At 40.2% G+C, this 22086-nt stretch overlaps 3 protein-coding genes across 3 annotated transcripts; 1 reads left to right on the top strand and 2 right to left on the bottom strand.

The window, feature by feature from the left end:
• Positions 1 to 364: 364 nt before the first annotated feature.
• LOC116317725 (proteasome subunit beta type-9-like) lies at positions 365 to 9132 on the bottom strand. The gene is made up of 6 exons (XM_031736580.2): positions 9046 to 9132; positions 8825 to 8892; positions 8563 to 8694; positions 2197 to 2326; positions 1118 to 1259; positions 365 to 923 (listed from the first exon to the last, which is right to left on the bottom strand). The coding sequence occupies exons 1-6, from the start codon at positions 9094 to 9096 to the stop codon at positions 796 to 798; spliced, it is 651 nt and encodes a 216-aa protein (XP_031592440.2). The 5' UTR covers positions 9097 to 9132; the 3' UTR covers positions 365 to 795.
• A 5370-nt stretch (positions 9133 to 14502) lies between these two features.
• On the bottom strand, positions 14503 to 18665 carry psmb12 (proteasome 20S subunit beta 12). Its single transcript, XM_031736583.2, has 6 exons — positions 18536 to 18665; positions 18041 to 18111; positions 16851 to 16982; positions 16261 to 16390; positions 16012 to 16156; positions 14503 to 14975 (listed from the first exon to the last, which is right to left on the bottom strand). Exons 1-6 carry the CDS (start codon positions 18581 to 18583, stop codon positions 14848 to 14850), a joined length of 654 nt encoding a protein of 217 aa, XP_031592443.1. The 5' UTR covers positions 18584 to 18665; the 3' UTR covers positions 14503 to 14847.
• Positions 18606 to 21751, top strand: psmb13a (proteasome 20S subunit beta 13a). Its single transcript, XM_031736582.2, has 8 exons — positions 18606 to 18741; positions 19046 to 19133; positions 19515 to 19612; positions 20063 to 20203; positions 20319 to 20434; positions 20660 to 20718; positions 21028 to 21179; positions 21520 to 21751. Exons 1-8 carry the CDS (start codon positions 18680 to 18682, stop codon positions 21629 to 21631), a joined length of 828 nt encoding a protein of 275 aa, XP_031592442.1. The 5' UTR covers positions 18606 to 18679; the 3' UTR covers positions 21632 to 21751.
• Positions 21752 to 22086: the final 335 nt, after the last annotated feature.

Raw genomic sequence — 22086 nt, 5'->3', positions numbered from 1 at the left:
GTAACATTTAGTGTATGAGACACTGAATGTTACAAATGTTAATATGATTGAATGTTACAGTTTATTTTCCTTAGAACATAAAGCAGCCTTTGAAGATTGTTTCTGTTGAGTGAAATGAAGAAAATCTGTGATTTGTCTTTGGAGAATTGTTTCTCAGACCAGAGGCCTCTCATAAAAGATGGTAACATTTATTACTTATATTGAGGCTTCAGGAACATCCGGGGTTTCAGCCACTCCCTTATTTACAAGTGGTCAACACATGCAGATAGATTCACATATTTCATTTGGCACATATTTTTACACCAGTTGCATTCATGACAAAATTCCCACTCAGTTTTGAACCAAGGATTCTTTGTGTGTTAACCCCGTGGAGGTATGGAATATCGGGGGCTCTGAATATTTTCTAAATATTACCTATTTATTGTTTAAAAAGATTCAAATAAGGAGTCTTCAGCAAGTTTAAGAGGCTAAGGTTGCCCTTAATGATGAAGAGTAACAAAAGCAGCAGTGTAATGTAATTGTATTTTGCAGAGAAATCAAACATCATCTAATGCAAAACTTATTTTTCAATTTTATTTCATTTGATGAAACAAAAATGTAATCAACTGTAAAGACAGGGTTTCATTAACATAAAGGTTTGTTGATATAAACTTGAAATACCTTTGGATATTAGTGAGATATGCAGCAACTTGTTATTAAAGATATACCGCTCCTTAATTGTTTTATCACAGGCTGAGTTAATTGACAGTTGTGCCAAAACTGTGAGCCACAGCTTCTGTGAGGACAACTAATGTGTTATTGGTCAAAGAAGGTGGGTAACTGATTTCCTAGAATCACTTTCTCCTCTGTGCCATGTTCATCGATGGTGACGATGTAAGCCACGCCGCCGCTGGAGCCATCACGGTTCATTGCCAGAGAGAGAGCTACGAGAAAGGAAAATGAACAACACAATATTATTTTTACAACGCAAGTTATTAACATATTTACTAGCTGTAACATGACATAATAGAGTAGGTGTTGTGAGCAATCAGTATAAGAAACATCAAATGTCTGGTTTCCCCTGAGCATCAAATCATCAGAAGCCCTGTAGAAAAAAAACAAAAGAAAAAAATCTTACTGTTGACAACAAACTGCTGGCACTCCTGCTTGCTCATGCCTCTGCGATACTCAGCATCAACAAACCCGTAAACATACGAGCTGCCGGAGCCACCAACTGCAAATGGTTGACGTGTCAGGAGCCCTTTCATAGTTGCAAACACCTGGAGGTCAAAGGGCACAGGAAAGGAGGGATCATATCACCTAGCAATGTCATTTTTTATAGATGATACCTGTAATAACATCAAGTGTGTTGGCTCATTAAGGCATTTTATTCAAAGCACCTAGCAACAAGCAGCAGATGTTGCTGAACCAAAATTGTATTAACCTCCTAAGACCCGAACTCTTCCTCAACATGCATTTTTAATTTCACTTTGATATTTGGGCATATTGGGGCCCGATGAATGTAAAAACAAAGAATTACCAGATTTTTTTTTTTTTTACCTTATTTTTGTTTTTAAGAAAAATAAGAGCCACATATGAGGATATTCGTTTAAAATTTTGATAGAACAGTAGCAGTATAATGTCCTCGTAAGTGGATATCAGGCCCTTGTAGAGCAAAATTGAGTATTTTGGTCTAAATAACCCAAAATGTGATGTCCACATATGTGGCCGCCAGGTCCTAGGAGGTTAATGAAACTTTTCCCAGTAATCTTTTAAAGCAGGGGTGTCAAACTCCAGTCCTCGAGAGCCGGTGTCCTGAATTTTTTACATGTCTCCCTGCTGCAAAAACATCTGAATACAATTAGTAGGTCATTAGCAAGACTCTATAGAACTTGACTGCATGCTGAGGTGGCAACCTCTAACCCTACTCAAGTAAATTAAAGTGAAGTAAAGTGTTTGGAAAATGTACTTGTAAAAGTACTTGTATTGCGCCATGTTCATTCACTCATGAACTGCTGTAACATGAATCAAATGGCTGACTTTGTAACTCAGCATGCAGTCAAGTTCTATAGTCTTGTTAATGACCTACTAATTTTATTCAGGTGTGCTGCAGCAGGGAAACATGGAAAAGTTTCAGGACAGCGGCCCTGGAGGACTGGAGTTTGACACCTGTGTTTTAAAGGTTCTATTTGTAACCACCAACATGTGATTACTGACCTGCCCTCCATTTCTTCTGTCCCAGCCAGCAACAATCAGATGTGCTGACAACTCCTCTCTGTATTTGTATGAGATGTTCCTCACCAGAGTGGCAGCTGAGCGAACCTGAGGGTCCTCACCTATCTCAATACTGACAGAAGAAGACATAATAATACATACTTTATAAAACTGCATCACAGCTTGTACTGTCTGGTATGTAGAGTCATACTGTCAGAATCTGACTGATGAGAAACCAAAACTGAACATCATATACACGAGACAGAAGACTATCAAAATAAAACGGGAAATAAAGCACACTGAGACCAGACTTAGACACGTGGACTTCACACAGACCCTGGAGATAAAGACACAGACTAACCACGATGATAATAGGAATAGCAACTGGAAAAAACAGAGATTAGAACTAAAGACACAGAAACTTAGCAAGACAAGAAAACCAGACAGTAACGGACACAGAACACAGTGAGTCAGACAGACATGGGGACATGACTGGGGGCCCAGAAGGTAAACAAACATGGCGACACAGTTGACAGGATGAGACAGGACAAGACACAAAAAAAGGATATTAACATCAAAAACCAAGAACTCAAAATACCCAGAGGCACTAAGAAATACTGAACTCAAGACTAACGAATACAGAAAAGTAACTAGAACCTGAAAGTCTCTTCATTCCATAAGACTAAATCACAAATTTAAAACAAAAATACTGGGTCAAAGTGTATTTTCTCCACATTTATCCTGTTTTTGTGAATCACATATAATACATAAAGACTCAGGGCGATGACAGAACTCTGTTGGTCCAAAGCTGGAAATCCCATGTAGAATATTATAAGGAAGGATAAGTATAATTTCTAAATATTAATTAGATAATTACCAAATCTTAGTTCTAAATGTTTCAGTGTATGGTCTCACATGTTTCACAAGTGTCTGCATGTACAGTGGGGCAAAAAAGTATTTAGTCAGCCACCGATTGTGCAAGTTCCCCCACTTAAAATGATGACAGAGGTCAGTAATTCGCACCAGAGGTACACGTCAACTGTGAGAGACAGAATGTGAAAAAAAAATCCATGAATACACATGGTAGGATTTGTAAAGAATTTATTCGTAAATCAGGGTGGCAAATAAGTATTTGGTCAATAACAAAAATACAACTCAATACTTTGTAACATAACCTTTGTTGGCAATAACAGAGGTCAAACGGTTACTATAGCAAATGAACTGAATCATTTCTTCAACAGATTTGATTCAGCCATGAGGCAGTCTCCAACATCGGCTGCAGACTCACCCACCCCACTGCTGCTGTTCCACCTCTGACACCTCAGACACTTCACACCTCCTCTATTCACCCTGCTCACTCCTCCCACCCCACCAACAGCATCCAATACACACTCAACACAAGGCTCCAGCCTGTCTCTCTCAACCACCCAGGTTCGGAGGGAACTGAGGAGGATTAAAGCCAAGAAGGCAGCGGGTCCAGATGGCATCAGCTCGAGGGTCGTCAGGTCCTGCGCGGACCAACTGTGTGGTGTGATGGAGCACCTCTTCAACCTGAGCCTGAGGCTGGGAAGAGTCCCACAGCTCTGGAAAACTTCCTGTGTTGTTCCAGTGCCAAAGACTTCACGCCCAAGGACCTCAACAGCTACAGGCCGGTGGCTCTGACATCCCACCTGATGAAGACCCTGGGCGGCTGGTCCTGGCTCAGCTTCGCGCCTTGTGAGCTCATCACTGGACCCACTTCAGTTTGCCTACCAGCCTGGCATTGGAGCGGATGATGCCATCATTCACCTCCTACATCGCTCCCTCGCTCACCTGGAGACCGCTGGGAGCACTGTGAGAATCATGTTCTTTGATTTCTCCAGTGCCTTCAACACTATTCTTCCCTCGGTTCTGAAGGACAAGCTGGAGAACTCTGGAGTGGACCATCACCTCACTACCTGGATTTTGGACTACCTCACCGACCGACCACAGTATGTGAGGACTCAGGGCTGTGTGTCGGACAGGGTCGTCTGCAGTCACGGGGCCCCACAGGGAACGGTTCTGGCTCCGTTCCTCTTCACCATCTACACTGCAGACTTCTCCCACAACTCCACCCAGTGCTTCCTGCAGAAGTTCTCTGATGACTCTGCAATAGTCGGCCTCATCACTGATGGGGACGACAAGGAGCTACAGAGGACTGACTCAAGACTTTGTGGACTGGTGCCAGCTGAACTACCTCCAGATCAACGCCAGTAAAACCAAGGAGCTGGTGGTAGACTTCCGCAGGCACAAACATCCTCCACTGCAACCACTGAACATCCAAGGTATGGACATCGAGGCTGTGGACAGCTACAGGTACCTTGGTGTTCATCTGAACAACAAACTGGACTGGACTCATAACTCAGACGCCCTCTACAGGAAAGGGCAGAGCAGGCTGTACCTGCTTCGGAGACTCAGGTCGCTTGGGAGTGGAGGGCCCACTCCTGAAGACCTTCTATGACTCTGTGGTGGCCTCAGCCATCTTTTATGGTGTGGTCTGCTGGGGGGCAGCATCTCTGCTGGGGACAGGAAGAGACTGAACAGGCTGATCCGAAGGGCCAGCTCTGTTCTAGGATGCCCTCTGGACCCAGTGGAGGTGGTGAGTGACAGGAGAATGGTGGCTAAGCTGTCATCCCTGTTGGACAACATCTCCCACCCCATGCATGAGACTGTGACAGCACTGAGCAGCTCCTTCAGTGGGAGACTCATGCACCCACGGTGTGGGACGGAGAGATTTCGCAGGTCTTTCCTCCCCACTGCTGTCAGACTCTACAATAAAGACTTTTGCAGCTGATCAAACACACAAACCCACACATGTGCAATAAGACTGCTATATGTGCAATTCTTCTTCTGACGGTTGTGTTTGTATTTTCCTACTCAGTTGTATATAGTATTTGTATTTCTATTTTATTCTATTGTATATATTATTCTATTCTATTTTATTCTATTGTATATATTATTCTATTCTATTTTATTCTATTGTATATAGTATTTTATTTTATTTTATTGTATTTTATTGCATTCCAGTGTTTTCTAATTTCTGCTACATAACTTTGCACTTTTGCTGTAACAAAACAAATTTCCCACCTGTGGGACTAATAAAGGCCATCTTATCTTATCTTATAGGTCTTTACCAGGTTTGCACACACAGTAGCTGGTATTTTGGCCCATTCCTCCATGCAGATCTTCTCGAGAGCAGTGATGTTTTGGGGCTGTCGCCGAGCAACACGGACTTTCAACTCCCGCCACAGATTTTCTATGGGGTTGAGGTCTGGAGACTGGCTAGGCCACTCCAGGAGTTTCAAATGCTTCTACGGAGCCACTCCTTTGTTGCCCGGGCGGTGTGTTTTGGATCATTGTCATGTTGGAAGACCCAGCCGCTTTCATCTTCAAAGTTTTCACTGATGGAAGGAGGTTTTGGCTCAAAATCTCACGATACATGGCCCCATTCATTCTGTCCTTAACACGGATCAGTCGTCCCTGTCCCCTTGGCAGAAAGACAGCCCCATAGCATGATGTTTCCACCCCATGCTTCACAGTAGGTATGGTGTTCTTGGGATGCAACTCAGTATTCTTCGTCCTCCAAACACGACGAGTTGAGTTTATACCAAAAAGTTCTACTTTGGTTTCATCTGACCACATGACATTCTCCCAATCCTCTGCTGTATCATCCATGTGCTCCTGGCAAACTTCAGACGGGCCTGGACATGCACTCACTTCAGCAGCGGAACACGTCTGGCACTGCGGGATCTGATTCCCTGCCGCTTTAGTGTGTTACTGATGGTGACCTTTGTTACTTTGGTCCCAGCTCTCTGCAGGTCATTCACCAGGTCCCCCGTGTGGTTCTGGGATCTTTGCTCACCGTTCTCATGATCATTTTGACCCCACGGGATGAGATCTTCGCGCGTGAGAGCCCCAGATCGTGGGAGATTATCAGTGGTCTTGTATGTCTTCCATTTTCTGATGATTGCTCCCACAGTTGATTTTTTTCACACCAAGCTGCTTGCCTATTGTAGATTCACTCTTCCCAGCCTGGTGCAGGTCTACAATACTTTTCCTGGTGTCCTTCGAGAGCTCTTTGGTCTTGGCCATGGCGGAGTTTGGAGTCTGACTGTTTGAAGCTGTGGACAGGTGTCTTTTATACAGATGATGAGTTCAAACAGGTGCCATTCATACAGGTAACGAGTGGGGGACAGAAAAGCGTCTTACAGAAGACTTTACAGGTCTGTGAGAGCCAGAGATTTTCCATGTTTGAGGTGACCAAATACTTATTTGCCACCCTGATTTACTGGATAAATTCTTTACAAATCCTACCATGTGAATTCATGGATTTTTTTTCACATTCTGTCTCTCACAGTTGAAGTGTACCTCTGGTGCAAATTACTGACCTCTGTCATCATTTTAAGTGGGGGAACTTGCACAATCGGTGGTTGACTAAATACTTTTTTGCCCCACTGTATTTAGATGCACTGAATGGAGCCTGACATTATAAATCCTGACAGATTCCTACACACAATACCAACATCTGGTAATATGATATATTTTATTTTCCTTTTTTCAGGCAGACCTTTACAAGCTCTAATGGGCTAATTTCTAAGAAATATTCAGCACAAAAAGTTTGAGGATATTTATTAGGAAAATAGTAAACTGTTAGCATTAATTGGTTTTCACAATAATATTTAGACTTTTAGTCTTAACAGCATTTTAGTTTAAACAGTAAAGAAACACAAAACAATACGTTCCAAAACATCTACTGGAATGTAGGTGAATCGACTAAAGGTAATTAGAGTTAAAAGATATTGAGAGATAGATTTAAACTTATTAATTTTTAATAAGCTTATAAATCCCCAATTCCAATAAAGTTGTGGTGCATTGTAAAATGTAAATACAATCAGACTGCAATGGTTTAAAAATCTCATAAAATCATATTTTACTCACAATAGAACATATAAAATACATTAAATGTTTAAGCCAGTTTACTGTTTAATTAAAAAAAAGAAGCTCATTTTGAATCTGATGACAGTAACAAATTCAAAATGAGCTAAAGTTTAGCATGGGGTCAAAAATAGGCTGGAAAAGTAAGTGGTACGTTACTCAGAAGCAAAACGAAAACACCGACTATTTTTACAAATTTCAAAATAATTTTCTTAAATGTTAAATTCAAGACTTTGAATATCTCATCAGCTACAGTTCATAATATCATCAAACAAGTCAGAAGAATCTGCATAAATCTCTGTGTGCAAGGGACAAGCCTGAAAATAAATAATGGAAACCTGTGATCTTTGGGCCTTCAGGTGGCATTGCTTTAAAAACAGGCCTGATTCTGTCATCAAAATCACTGCATGTGCTTAGGAACACTTCCAAAAACCATTGTCTTTGAGCAGACAATTCACAGTGCTATCCAGAAACACAGGTGAAAGCTCTGTCATCTAAAGAAGAAGCCCTATGTGAACATGAGCCAGAAACACCCCTACCTTCTCTGGACCAAGGCTAATTTTAAATGGACTGAGGAATCGTTGAAAACTGCTCTCTGGTCAGATGAATCACAATTTGAAATTCTCTTGGGAAAACATGGACACCGGTCCCTCTTATCATTTACCTGATACTACAGGAACCACCAACGAACCACCAACCTTCCGATTAGTTATTGACCTGCTCTGCCTCCTGAGCTACAACCACTACAGCCATGGTTGATAATGAAAGGTATACACAGATTTTAGAGCAACATATGCTCCCATGCAGACCACGTCTTTTTCAGGCAAGGCTTTACATACGTCGGCATGACAATGGTAAACCACATACTGAAGCTATTACAAAGCATGACTTGTAGCAGAAGAGTCTGGGTGCTGAATTGACCTGCATGCAGTCCAGTCTAGCTAAAATGCTCTATCACACAAGAATGGGACAATATTACTCTCTCAAAAGTTCAGCAGGTGCTCTCTTCATATCCCACATGTTTACAGACTGTTGGTAAAATATGAGGGGTAACTACACAGTGGTAACATGGCCGTATCTTTTTTCAGATGTTCTGCTGCCATAGAAATGTAAAATGAGCTATTATTTTTCTTAAAATAGTTTATTTTCTCACTTTAATCATGTGATGTTTTTATATGTTCTATTGTGAATAACATAGTGATTTATTTTATTTGTGAATCATTCATAATGTGTTTTTATTTAGATTTTACACAACGTTCCAACATTCTGGGTTACGGTTAGGACTGTATGCAAACAAGCTTAATCAGACTTTAGGTTTTTTTTTTCTGTTTTACAGTCTAACTATTATATTATACCCTTATAAAAAGATCACAATGTCTGTCCATCAGCCTTTTTTTCGGTACTTTGTGCATTTACCTGTGCACATCCAGCTGGTAGTTGACTATCTCAGCCATGGTCTGAGCGTCTGCTGCAGATCCTGACAGAGCACAGTAGATCTTATCATGGAGGGGAGACAGTTTGTTCATCACCCTGTTCACCACCGTTTCTCTGCGTGGAGGGTGAAGGGAGAGATTCAGATTGAAAGGTGAATATAGGAGGAAGAATGAACTGATATGCAGGCAGAAACGGTCACACAGCGAACGTGCACGTTTGCGCGGGCACGATCTCACAGACTTACCCAGCAGACACTCGGGAATCAGACCCCAACACGACCCCACCATCATACTCTATGCCAATAATGGTTGTCTGCAAATAAAAGGGGAAAAAAGTATTTAGAATTACTTCCGCTTAGTACGCAGCTGTAATTTTCGCCTTTAACCCGCGAAATAAGAAAGAGCGCAGCACTGCGCACATCAACAGTCCACCAAACCTATAAAAGACATAAAACTTCATACTTACTCCTGTTTTCACCTCCTCTGACAACCATTCTGGTGCTGCTTCTTCCAACATGCTGATGCAGAGATAACTACACACCGACAGCAGTCTGATTCCTCACGTAAACCGAAACGTTTGGTCGAGCAGCTCCGGTTTTAATTCACTTTTTTACGTTTTAGAAAGCCTTCGTTTATGCTTCAACTTCTATTTTTATTACTTTTCTATTGATTTGATTTACCAAATGATTTCTACAGTCAGATTTTAGACGGACGCCATGTTGTCCCTGATAAAATCGAAATCGAAAGTTAGTCACGCTTGTTCACCCTCAGCAGTGAGCTGCACCAGTAACAGCCTGTGTTTCAGTCAGCTGAGCTTTATTGTGCTGCACGCAGTTTAGTAGGTCAACACTGAGAAAGTATAAGAGCTGAACAGGTGAGCCAAAAAGGCGCATTTATACTTAAACTGTGTTTCACTCACTCTCGGTTTATGTTGTATTGTATTTACTCCCTTTACCTCCCACATCCTGCAATGATTTGCTACGTGAATCCTCTAATCTTCTCTCATCTGGTGATATTAAATTTAAAAATCATTTTGGTAGGTGACTTTAATTTACATATTAATGATCTCTCTAACTGCACTGCCACAGAATTCCTTAACATTTTTTAATTCAGTCCAGTGTTACTGAGCCCACACATAATCGTGGCCACACTTCTATCAGTGGATAAGGTTTTTACTCTTGGTTTATCTATAATAGCATACGTTTACAAATGTGTCCTTTTTGACAAATGTGTTTAGTTTTATATCTTTAATGAGCACTGGGCAGCTAGATTTTCTGCTCTCCTTTTTTCCTATTATGACAACTAATTTTTTCAGATATCAAAGACTTAGTTCGTTGGTTTAATAGTGTTTGTTTGTCATTTCTGGATAGGATAGCACAGTTAAAAGTCAGATTAGCCTCAGCCATCAATTCTTCCCCTTGGATCAGTGATCACATCAGTCTCCACAGAAGACAGTGTAGAAAAGCAGAATGCAGGTGGAAAAACACAAATCTCCACGTTCACTACCTCCACACGAAGGAGTTACTAACCACACTCATCCAGTGTGAGAACATCTTATTTTGCTAATTTGCTAATTAACTATAATAAACAGAGTCCAAGGTTATTGTTTGAAACCATAGGAGATTCCTGCTCAGTTTGCTGTCTTCTGTCATCTTCTTATGATTGTGACAAAATCTGCATTTCTTTAATGGTGAAATCAACAGTATCAGGTTGTAGTTCAAGTCTTTACCCTATCAACTGGCCCAAGTTTCTCACCCAGGTCTGTTGTCCAAGTTTAAACTGATTTCTTCAACAATTTTATTATATATATTCTCACACATAGGTTTTTCTTCCTGTCCAGTAGACATCAACTGTCCTAAATTCATTGAAAAGCTTTGACCTGTCATCTTCCCGTGCCTACTCTTTGTTATAAAGTAACCCCTTTTACCTGCTTTTTTTAAATAGTCAGCATCTTTCCTCCATAGATCACAAGGTTTTAGATAATTACAGGTCAGTTACCAAACTCATGTTTAAAATCTCTGAGAAAGTTGTTGCTCATCGGCTCCTTCAGCTCACTGAAAGAAACAACATCTTTGATAAATTCCAATCTGGTTACAGACAAAACCACAGCACTGAAACAGCTTTATGGAAAATTACTGTTATTCTAACGTGCTCAGATGAGGATGAACATTGGATTTTAGACCTGATCAACTTATCTGCTGTCACGGTGGGGTGCACCGGTGTGAAGATGAGGTAGACCCAAAAACAGACACAGTGGAGACAGAACTAAGTTTCCAAAAAATAAAGCGAGCCTTTATTGTGGCTGATGGCATGAGAACAACTCTAGAGACACACTAAAACTGGGAAAACTAAGGAGACTAAGAACACTGTGTAAGGGAAACTTTAACACAGGGGAAGATGACACAAAGAAATTAAGAAACAAAGGACTAACTGCAATCTAGAAATTGACTGGATGAGCTAAACTGAAGCTCAGTTCTTTAATCTTAATTATGCAAATTCTCATGACCATTGATCAACAACCACTGACCAAAACCCACTGATCAATGGCCATGAGTACCATTCACAGAGACTTTGGGAATGGCTGCAATCACAGCATTGTAAGATGGCGAAAGTCTACACCAAGTCTGTATGGTTTACCAAAGATACATAAGCAGGGTGCACCTTTAAGACCAATTGTATGCATGATCAACTCGGTCACCTATAACATCTCCAAGTTTCTGGCTTCGATCCTCAACCCGCTGGTGGGCAGCTCTGAACACCACATCCAGAACACCCTGGATTTTGTTGAGAAGGTGAGAGATGTCATTATGGAGGCAGATGAAACCATGGTCTCGTACGACGTTACATCTCCCTTCACTTGCATCCCAGTCACGGAAGCGCGTTGGAGGTAGTCCGTAAGAGTTTACAGGATGACACCAACCTCAGCAACAGGACCACTCTCAGCATCGACCAAGTGTGTTTGCTTTTGGAACTGTGTCTTCATTCCACCTACTTCACATACAAGGGTCAGTTCTACAGGCAGAAACATGGCTGTGCCATGGGCTCCCCAGTTTCACCCATCCAGGGGCGGATCTAGAGAAATTTTCTTAGGGTGGCATGAGGGTGGCAAAGAAATCAAATGGGGTGGCAAAATCAAAACCTTTTTTTTCCCCAAACACATATGCAGGTGGTTACATATGGTTAAAATAATTCAAGTGCAGTAAGTATACACGCTTTTCATATAAATATAGTCCATAACTTAATTATTGTCTGTAGCCCACATAATTACACACTTTAGTTACATAAAACATGTGAGTTTTGATGTTATGTACTGTATAGCCTGTATAATAAATAAATATGTGGCCCAATAAGTATAAAATCCAGAAAGCGACACAACATGGGGCGGTTCATTTACAAACACAGGTCTAATTTAAGTTTCACACTGTTTTTTGTTAGAAAACAATCACATTGTTACAGCTTAAATTACACAAAATGTCAGAAATCTGCACTGTCATGAACAAAAATTTAAACCTAATTTTTCATGATTTGTTGGATGAACCCACTGAGGTCTGAAATACAACCGGACATTTTTGACTCCTTTTGAGTTTACGTTTGTATTTCACCCTCAGATTGTTTCATTTTATTTTTTCCCCTTTCCTTGTTTGGTGTCATTCTTTTCAGATCAACTGAATTTAGTTGTTCTTTTCACTGACACACTGCATTAGTATTACTGATCTGAAATCACACAAAGAACTTAAAATCCTAGTAGTATTTTTACTGTAAAAAAAAACCACAGACATGTTGAGTAAATTTTTATAACTTGAAATGCAAATATAAATTGTACATTTTGTAAACATATACAACTATTTATCTAAAATGTAGCCAATACACCTGCCGTTTTTTTTCATTTTGTACAACTATTTAAAAATATTACTAAAACAAAAATGAGAGAACAATCAGGTGTCGCAATAAGATGCCCCACAAATGATGTGTGCCAGTAAAAAAAATGTTTTTCCACCAAAAGACAAGAGAACAGCACAGGGATAAACCTGCAGGCCTGACAACAGGAGGTGTATCACTCCGCTGGTTTTCTACTTAGTGACAGTGTTTACGTTACAAATTTACACACAAAACAAAACAACGACTACACAACAGAACAACTACACACACTAAGTATACACTCCACGCTAAACGTCACAAATCTCCCACATCTAAAAACTCTCTCTCTCACTCACTCGCTCTGTCTCGCTGCCATCACTCCCCAAACTCTTCCCTCTTCCTAAACAACCAAATCCCACGTGTTGACTTTTTAAAAAATTGGTCGACATGGTACATTTTTCCACCGACAGGAAAGAGGTGGCTTTTTCCCTTTTTTTACAGTTTTCGCGCTGTCCTGTTTCACGCTTAAAACACACACACATAAAAACGTGACGACAGTATTTAGAAAAAAAGCGTGGCTTATATATATCATCACAACTCTGGATTTACTGGCCTGTAATTAAAATTTAAAAACTTTTAAGTCCGAACTTTCAATGTGGGCTGAAACAGAGACTCAGCATGGCTGCAGCTTGTTGCTATGTCAGCTTACATCAGTCATGTGATTTGGAGGTGCAGCGTGTCCGTGGACCACAGAGGGTTAATAACACTCACCTTCCTTCCATTTCCAGAGTGTAACAACCAGCCACCTGTGTAAAAAGCGAAATTCCCATGGTGTTGTTCAAAATGTGCTCTGGCACAATCATAAGCATCGCTTGCTACTGAAAACAAGAAAAAAGCCGGTCCCGCTATGGGCTGAACCATTTGTTAATGGTGGTGGGGGGGGAACACTATGCAATATATCCAGTTATAGCGTTTATATTCACTGTTGACTGTAATTACGCTCAAACTGTTAATGCTATCTTATTTTAATAAACAACACTGTCATGTGCAAAACTGGGGTGGCATTTGGGGTGGCAAGGGATCATTTTAGGGTGGCACTTGCCACCCCATGCCACCCTTCTAGATCCGCCCCTGCACCCATCGTGGCCAATTTGTACATGGAAGAAGTGGAAAAGAGGGCTTTGCTATCCTACCCTGGAACACCACCAAGCCATTGGTTCAGATATGGGGATGATACCTGGGTGAAAATCAAATCTCAGGATGTACCACATTTCATGGATCACATTAACTCGGTGGACCAACACATCAAATTCACCAGGGAGGATACGAAAAGTGGCAGGTTAGCCTTCTTAGACTGTGAGATTTCCATCAGTAATGGGGGACATCAGGACGCTACAACACAGAGCGAACACCATCCCCACAGACACAGCGGCCAGGGAGGCAGAAGAACAGCACATCAAGAAGGCCCTGAGTAGGCCAGGACTGCAGGGAGGAGCGCAGAGTCAAGGAGGCCATTTACGTGAAAAGGGAAAGACCATCTCTGAATCGGGGAGGGGGCCTAGGGGTACATCTTTCGCCATCTTACAATGCTGTGATTGCAGCCATTCCCCAACTCTCTGTGAATGGTACTCATGTTCATTGATCAGTGGGCTTTGATCAGTGGTTGTTGATCAATGGTCATGAGAATTTGCATAATTATGATTAATGAACTGACCTCACAGTCCATTGTTCCTTCAGTGGGCTGATTTAAGTCATTATGCAAATGTACTGTTTATAAGGTTTGGGGAAACCTGCAGTCAGCTGAGACTGAAGAAGTCACTTGGATGAGTGACGAAACGTTTCTCCCACAAAACGCTACGTCCAGATGAACAGAATCAACTTTGGGAGATGTCTTTTTATGTGTATGTTTGAGCATCTCTAATTCAATGTGTGGCTTTAACTCAAACTGTGATGTTTTTATACAAATAAAGTTATTATTAATTTTATTATCACTTAAAATCACAGTTACAATACTTAAAGAGTATCACAACAGCAACAATTTCAAGAACAGACAAAAAGAAAGCACTTTGGAAATGTATTTTTTATTTTTTAATATTTTCACATGAAAACCCCCCCCCACAAAAACTTGACGTTTGGTCACATAAAAGGGTGGAAATGTGATTTCTGTATAACTACCTCTGACTCTGCTTTCAATTTTGTAATAAAGATTAAACACTTGTTTTTACAGCAGTGTTTCTAGATTTTCACGTCTTCACTGAGTAGAAAATAACTTGTTTTCCAGGAGTCTGACTTCAGTTGAGTGTTTAACTTGTAACATCCTAAACAGACAAAACAGGTAATACAAGTCCAGCTTCCAAATAACCGCTCTTTGATTTCATTGGTGGTTTCATGGTAGTAGGAGCGAAGGCGGTCACTCATCGTGGAACTTGGGTAGCTTGTCACCAGGTACAACCACATGCTCCACCCCCTTTTCTGTTACCACCACCAGGTGAGCAACACCCCCGCTGACGTTGTCTCTGCCCATGGCCAGAGCAAGAGCTGTGAGCAAGGAGAAAAGGATGAAGCAAAAACAGGGCAGGAGAGGAAGAAAGGCAGGAATATTTGAGTTGAACAGTAAGAGGTCATCAGTTTCCAGCATATATACAACTTCTAACATTAACAACTGTGTCACCAACAAACACAAAGTTTGATTTTTATATAACACCAGTGAAAGCCTCCCACTCAGAAACAGGTGATTTTGTTTTTACAATAGCGTGAGTGCATATATTTGATATCTATATATATGTATATATATTAGATATTTTTTGAGTTACAGACCCTCCAACGTCACAGGGGTGGGTTGAATTTTTGTGCCTTTTTTAAAAAACAATTTGAGGAGCAACCAAATCAATTTTACACCCAAATTTGAATTTTAGTATCATGTTATATATTTTTTAGTTCTTTATTTATCCAGGTAAAAAAACTCATTGATTAAAAATCTAATTTCCAAGAGAGACCTGGCATCATGGCAAGATAAGTCAAAGTACATATACCAATATATCATAGTTTACATAGAAAAAGTTTAATGCCAATTTAATGCTTGTGATAAAGAGTAACAGAAAGAAGTACTGATACTCTGGATGTTTGATCTGTTTCCTCATAATTCAATACAGAAACCTTGAAAAAGTAGTTTTTGCATAAAATATAAAGGCTACATATGATATATAAAGTTATATTATACGTAAAGTCTCCTTTGCAACTGCATTTTGATACTAAGATTCAGTCTAATGTGTGTGGCATGTAGTAAAGGTCCTTTGCACATTTAGAGCAGAAAACACCTGATGAGTACCAGTTTATTCATAATTTAGGATCATTTCTTTAAGCTAAATCTCTTGCTTAAGAGTGTAAGATGTGGTTAAAAGCTCTAAAATATTTTTTAGTTATGTTAAATTCATCACAATCCCACCAACCATTTTCCAAGCAGAATCCTTATTTTCTCCTTTACTGTGATTCATATTTTTCCTCTTCATGCAATCAACAATTTCCCCGCAAAACATTTTAACATCTTGATGTGAACATGGTGAAAAAACGGTACCATTAGTGGCAAACTGCAGGCATTCCTCTTTCGTCATGTTGGGTTTGTATTTAGCGTCAATGTAGCCATAGATATAAGTGCTGCCTGAGCCAGCGATGGTAACAAGCTGATTAATCAACATCCCACCAAGAGCCACAACGTACACCTGGAAAGAGATGGAGAAGATCTTACTGCAGCAGCTAGCTCAGTTTACAGTCATCATCATCTACTCTTCTGAGATGTCTGACAGTCTTCACAGAGATCTCCTACCTGTGGTCCATTTTTCTTGTCCCAGCCTGCTGTTATGAAGCCTGCCTGCAGCTCCTCCCTGTTTTTGTAGCACAAGTCCTTCAACACAGATGCTGCTGCCATCACCCGTGGAGGGCTCTCCATCTGGACACTGCAGAAGAGTGAGAACAAGCAGACACAGCCAAATGTTATTTTAATATGATTGAATGTAGTATTTACATTAATGTGATGTTCAGAAAAATGTTTGAATAATTCAAGAACATTTTACATCAAAATATAAAGAAATGTAGGCTCAATATCAATCACCAGGTATCATTAGCTCAACGGAGCCCTCTGATAAATTAAACTGTTGCCAAAGCAAGTTGGAAAATGAGCCTAAAAACAGCATCTATTACACTGAGAAAATCCAAAATTGTATTTTTTTTCTCTTCTTCAAATAAAGAAATACTTTCCAATTCAGATCTAACTGAGTGCAGTGCTTACACTAACAACTCTGGACCAACTGGGGACAAGAACAACTTTTGTCATGCCCGTAGAGGCATGTGATCTCACAAACCTCATGGGACTTGAAATGTTGAGCAAAGTAATTTAAACCTGTGCTGTGTGCATACCTGTGGAAGGACAGGTGGAACTTTGCAGCCTTGGTGATGGCCTGAGCATCTGCAAGTGAACCAGCTATGCAGCAGAAGATCCGGTCGTGAACCTGAATCACCTTGTTGATGGTCTTAGATGATACATACTCCCTGAGGAGAAAGTTGGAATGAACAGTGTTTCAGTGTTTGAAATAGACACAACACACATAGTTGCAGCATGGAGATGTGTAATCTGTGGCTGTAGCAGATGTTGTGGACATCAAAGTATGTGAATGTGATAACTCAACAACGAGGTGATGTAGGATTTTCACATTTATACCACAGGTGCACCTATTCCAGTGCTGAAGGGCACTGCTGCCAGCATTTTTTATATCTTACTACTTGGGTTTATAGGAAACACTTTCAGTAAAAAAAAACATTAAACCTGTAGTTCAGTAAAGTACTTGAGTAAAAAATACTTGCTTACATTTATACTAAGCCTATTCATGGTCTAATTCAGTGAGTTTGGCACTGTAGGTTTAACAGTCCATTGGCAGTGACAGGGGGTCAACCCATTTCAGGAGGTGCTGGTGCCTTGCCATGACTACCTTAGACATACCCCTGCCCTGCACCAGTGTTTCACATCCATCTTGGACCAAGACACGTACATTCTGTCTTTAAAGGTGGAGCACAACGCTCCACGCTTATTTATTGTGACCTCCAGACTTTTCCACACATACAAACTCTGCCTGCCTACTTTAAGCAAGCATGTGGCCTCGAAAATAACAATAAAAATAACAATAACTACTTGTCCATGGTATCCACAGCTGTCCATCCCTTTGATGACAAAATCTACCTCAAAAAGGACCCAAACGGACCCTCAGGAAAGTATAAAGTTGCCCAAGCCCAGGACCCAGTGTATGTAATTATTTTTTCACTTGTCAGTAAAATTACACAAAACCTACAAAACCAGATTTGATTAAACTTTATACAAATAAAATTTTGGTGCAGATGTGTTTATACTGGAAAATATGGTACTGGCTTCGGTGGCGATGAAACAGATGAAAACAAAAGTACTAAATTGTATCAGCACAGACCACTGTGCAGATTAAGTTTCAATTAAACAGTTTTATTCTTAACCACGTTTACCACAACAGGGAGTGAATGAGCGTCCCTGCAGTGTGATTCTGTTTTAATCTACAGTTACACTGCGTAAATAAAACCCTTACTCTCCCATTGACGCTCTGGAGTCTGAACCAATCACAACCCCGCCATCAAAAACGGCCGCCAGGATGGTGGTCTGAGGGAGGAGAGGAGAAAAATAGATTTTAAACAAGAATGAATAAATTATCCTTGAGGTACACCGCATCATAACAACATTTTTTCCTGTTCATTCATGAAGACTGAGCAACGCTATGAATTCTGGGATTTGGAGTTCAGAAAAGGATGAGGCTGTGAAAATGAAAGTATAGCTGACAGTTTTCTGCATAAAAACTCTAAAAGCAAACGAGCTCATAGTTTAGAAGTTAACATTTACCGATAACATTATTAGTTAAATAACCAGTTGATGTGGTTTCAGTTAGTTTTAGCTTCGTGTTCAGGTAAACGCATCACCTGTTCAAACACGACATCGCCTAGAGTTTAAACCTCCTATTTTACACACGATAACTTCAGTGTTTCATCTTTAGATAAAAATACTCGTTACCTGGTGCAGGTTTACTTACCCCCGTGCTGACTCCTTTGACTCGTGATTCCGTGCAGTGTTTCTCCATTTTAACCCCAAAATCGAAAGAGAGGAAGGAGCTGAGGCTCAGAACAGCGACCTCAGGCGCTCTCAGACGCGCAGAGGAGCCGCACTCACCTCCACAATGGCGCTAGCAAATATCTTCGAAACTCCCGCACCTGGCTTTAATTTCGATAATACAGCAAGGTAAGAGTTTATTTCAATGTTCTCAGAGTTTCAGACTGAATCAGTGACGACAGAAATCAAATGAAACCGTCGGTAAGACTGAACTTACATCGAGATCAAAAACGAAACTAACTTTTCCTGATTTTATATCAGATTAATCGCAGAGACAATGAAAACACCTTTGTTCATGGTTATTACAAGTCTATTTTCAACATGTAGCTACTGAAAAGTTGCTTTACCCCAGCCCAGCACAAACACACGCACCACACACTCAGCACCCCTGACCCCTCCTCTGTCTCTCGCCTCTCCATCTTCCTCCGTATAGAAACGCTGCATTAAATGGTCTCTTTGATGGAGGACAGACTCCCAAACCTCTGAAAACAGGCACCACCATCGCAGGAGTGGTGTTCAAGGTGAGTATAACTGTGGAACAATAACTTTGTGTGTTTTACTTAAAAAACAAAAACCACTGTTTCTAAAAGGATAACAAACTAACTCGTTCCCATGGCTGCCTTTGCTATTTATTTATTCTACTAGAGAAACTTAAACACTAAACTACAAAAGGTTTTATTTTTCTTAAACCAAAGGCTCTTATCTCGCATGGTGCTGTGAGCAGAGATTCTCCAAAGCATTACACTCAAAGCCTGCCTAACCCTAACCCACAAATAGCATGTAATGAATGACGTAAAAAAAATTAAATGCAGTAGACAAACAATATTCCAGCATTTGCTAAATATGTTAACATAATGATTGTCAGGCACATGAATATGATTCAAGTGACTGTGTTTCTACAGGATGGGGTGGTGCTGGGAGCAGATACCAGAGCTACATCTGGTGAAGTGGTGGCTGACAAAATGTGCGCTAAAATCCATTACATCTCTCCAAATATATAGTAAGTTTCATAAGCAGAGAAATGCCTCCTGACTCTCCCACAGTTATTTTCATCCAGTTGTTTTGGGTAAACTGCTGTCATTTATTCTTTGAACAGCTCATTTTACTATTAACTCACACTTATACTTTAAACTTATACTTAAGCAATTTAATACATTGTTACATGTGGAGAGAAAAGAATGAGATAGCATCATCTGTTCATATAAAACATTCAAACGAAGCAGCTGTAGTATATTATAATAGCTTCATGCTACTGATGATATTCTGGGATATTATGGCTGCTGTGGGAGAAGAACAGAGTCCTCCTATTGTTTGTATGATGAATTATTTTTTTTCTAGTCATTGTTTTGCTTGTCTCTCTCTCATTATCCCCAACTTGCTAATTCATCCTTTATTTTTTGTTTTCCGTCTGTTAACTCATTATCTTTTCTCTGTCTCTGTGTGTCTGTAGTTGTTGTGGAGCCGGTACGGCAGCAGATACAGAAAAGACCACAGACCTTCTGTCCTCCAACCTCACCATCTACTCTCTGAACAGTGGGAGGAACCCTCGCGTTGTCATGGCTGTGAACATACTGCAGGACATGCTTTACAGGTGAGTGTTGCACACACTCAGGTGTGTTTTTAGAACTTGGAGGTGAGTTTACCATTAGTGAACATTTTTAAATTAGTAATAGAAGTTTGTCTTAATGATATATGTTTGGTCTCAGGTACCACGGTCAAATTGGGGCCAATCTTATCCTCGGGGGAGTGGATTGTACTGGAAACCACCTGTACACTGTGGGGCCATATGGGAGTGTAAATAAGGTGCCTTACCTTTCAATGGGTATGTGATATAACTGCATTCAGTAACAGTATTAGTCTTTTTATTGGGATAATGGATTAGTGTTTCTATAATCCTTTTGTCTCTGGCTCTTCAGTCCAGCATATAAGAGCTACTTTATATAAAAATGTCAGCAATGGGTTGTTGTTACTAATATAAATGTCATCATACAGGTATTTGATTCACTCACAGTCTGTGTTTAGCTGACTTTGCTTTGTGTTCATGCAGGATCTGGAGATCTGGCTGCTCTTGGGATTTTAGAGGATGGGTTCAAACCTGACTTAGAGGTACACCAGAAATAAAAAACACACACACACAAAGTGGTATAAATACTGTGAAATGACAGCTGCTCATTTAAACTTGATCAAAGAATTATTTCAATTCATTTTTGTGGATCTTTAACTGCAGTGTGGCAGGATACTGTACTTGTATAATAAAACAGTTCATCCCTGTCCTTTGTGTCTTTCACAACTATCAGAAAATGCATGCAGCCATCTGGAAGTTGTTGCAGCTGGATTTTAAAGCTCACAGTTGACTCTTTTTCTCTTTTATGTTCCGTTTGCTTTTTTCTTCATGTCATTTCTCTCCTCTCTCAGCTCGAGCCGGCGAAGGAGCTGGTGCGAGCTGCTATTCAAGCAGGCATCATGAACGACCTCGGCTCAGGCAACAACATCGACATCTGTGTCATCACCAAACAAGGAGTGGACTACATCAGACCGTACCGGGAGTCCCAGTACAAAGACAAGAGGTACATATGCATCAGTATGACTTAGTTCATGATCTTAAAAGGGAGCTGAAACTTAAAAATGAACAATTTATCAGTTAAAAAAACCAAAACTATAGTTTGACTTGAGTATTTAACCACGACTGTCTGTTCATCTATGCTGTACATGCAGCGAATGATGGCTGTTGTAAAAGCTGTAAAAATATTTTTCCAAGCTCCCAATATGTGATTATAACAGCACATTGGTGTCCACTCTTATTATGCAGGGACATAAAGGGAAAGTGTGAATTTGGATTACATGTATTGTGCATACAACAGTTTCCCAGCATAGAAAATTTAAGATTATCTTTCTTCTTTCTCCCAGGAAAACAAAATACAAATATCCACCAGGTGCAACACCGATTCTGACAGAGAAAGTCGTCCCCTTAAAGCTGGAGGTTGTGCAGGAAACTGTGCAGAAGATGGAGACGGCCTGAATTTCAGCACAGAACCACAGCACTTACACATAAATGATCAATGTGGCAAACATGTGACTGACACTGGTTTCATGGGTTTGACTGCTGATAAAAACTTTAAATAAAATTTATGATACACTATGATGCTTCCCTGTGTTTCTTTCTCTAATTATTTTTAAGTACCCTGTGGTATTTGAACCACCAAACAACAGACATGAACTAACAATAAAAGTTATAATACGAAAGGAATGTTACATTTACTTCTACACCATTAATTAAACACATTAAATGCTCTATTTGATTAAACGCGTTAATGTCAGTGATCTGCGCTGTTTTCCCAAAAACCTGTCGGCTGCGCTTCCGCTTAGATACTGATTGTGTAAAAGAATAAAGCCTTCCTATTGGCTGAAATTTATATTGCTCGTTGAACTTCGATAGAATATTAAGATTCCAATTTTTAGGTTAATGGGACTCTG

This window comes from Oreochromis aureus, linkage group 22 (assembly GCF_013358895.1).
Source record: "Oreochromis aureus strain Israel breed Guangdong linkage group 22, ZZ_aureus, whole genome shotgun sequence".
NCBI classification, from domain to species: domain Eukaryota; kingdom Metazoa; phylum Chordata; class Actinopteri; order Cichliformes; family Cichlidae; genus Oreochromis; species Oreochromis aureus.
This window is presented reverse-complemented; position numbering and strand designations above follow the sequence as displayed.

Excerpts from the sequence above, each read along its gene's own strand:
- psmb12 (XM_031736583.2), bottom strand. The coding sequence starts at position 18,583 with ATGGAGAAACACTGCACGGAATCACGAGTCAAAGGAGTCAGCACGGGG. Across the intron at positions 16,983-18,040 it reads TCCAGAGCGTCAATGGGAGA|GGAGTATGTATCATCTAAGA; the intron begins GTAAGGGTTTTA and ends CTTTCTCCTCAG. Across the intron at positions 16,157-16,260 it reads ACAAGAAAAATGGACCACAG|GTGTACGTTGTGGCTCTTGG; the intron begins GTAGGAGATCTC and ends ATCTCTTTCCAG.
- LOC116317725 (XM_031736580.2), bottom strand. The coding sequence starts at position 9,096 with ATGTTGGAAGAAGCAGCACCAGAATGGTTGTCAGAGGAGGTGAAAACA. Across the intron at positions 8,695-8,824 it reads GATTCCCGAGTGTCTGCTGG|AGAAACGGTGGTGAACAGGG; the intron begins GTAAGTCTGTGA and ends CCCTCCACGCAG. Across the intron at positions 924-1,117 it reads CCAGCAGTTTGTTGTCAACA|CTCTCTCTCTGGCAATGAAC; the intron begins GTAAGATTTTTT and ends CCTTTCTCGTAG.
- psmb13a (XM_031736582.2), top strand. The coding sequence starts at position 18,680 with ATGGCGCTAGCAAATATCTTCGAAACTCCCGCACCTGGCTTTAATTTC. Across the intron at positions 20,204-20,318 it reads CTGCAGGACATGCTTTACAG|GTACCACGGTCAAATTGGGG; the intron begins GTGAGTGTTGCA and ends GTTTGGTCTCAG. Across the intron at positions 20,435-20,659 it reads GGTGCCTTACCTTTCAATGG|GATCTGGAGATCTGGCTGCT; the intron begins GTATGTGATATA and ends GTGTTCATGCAG.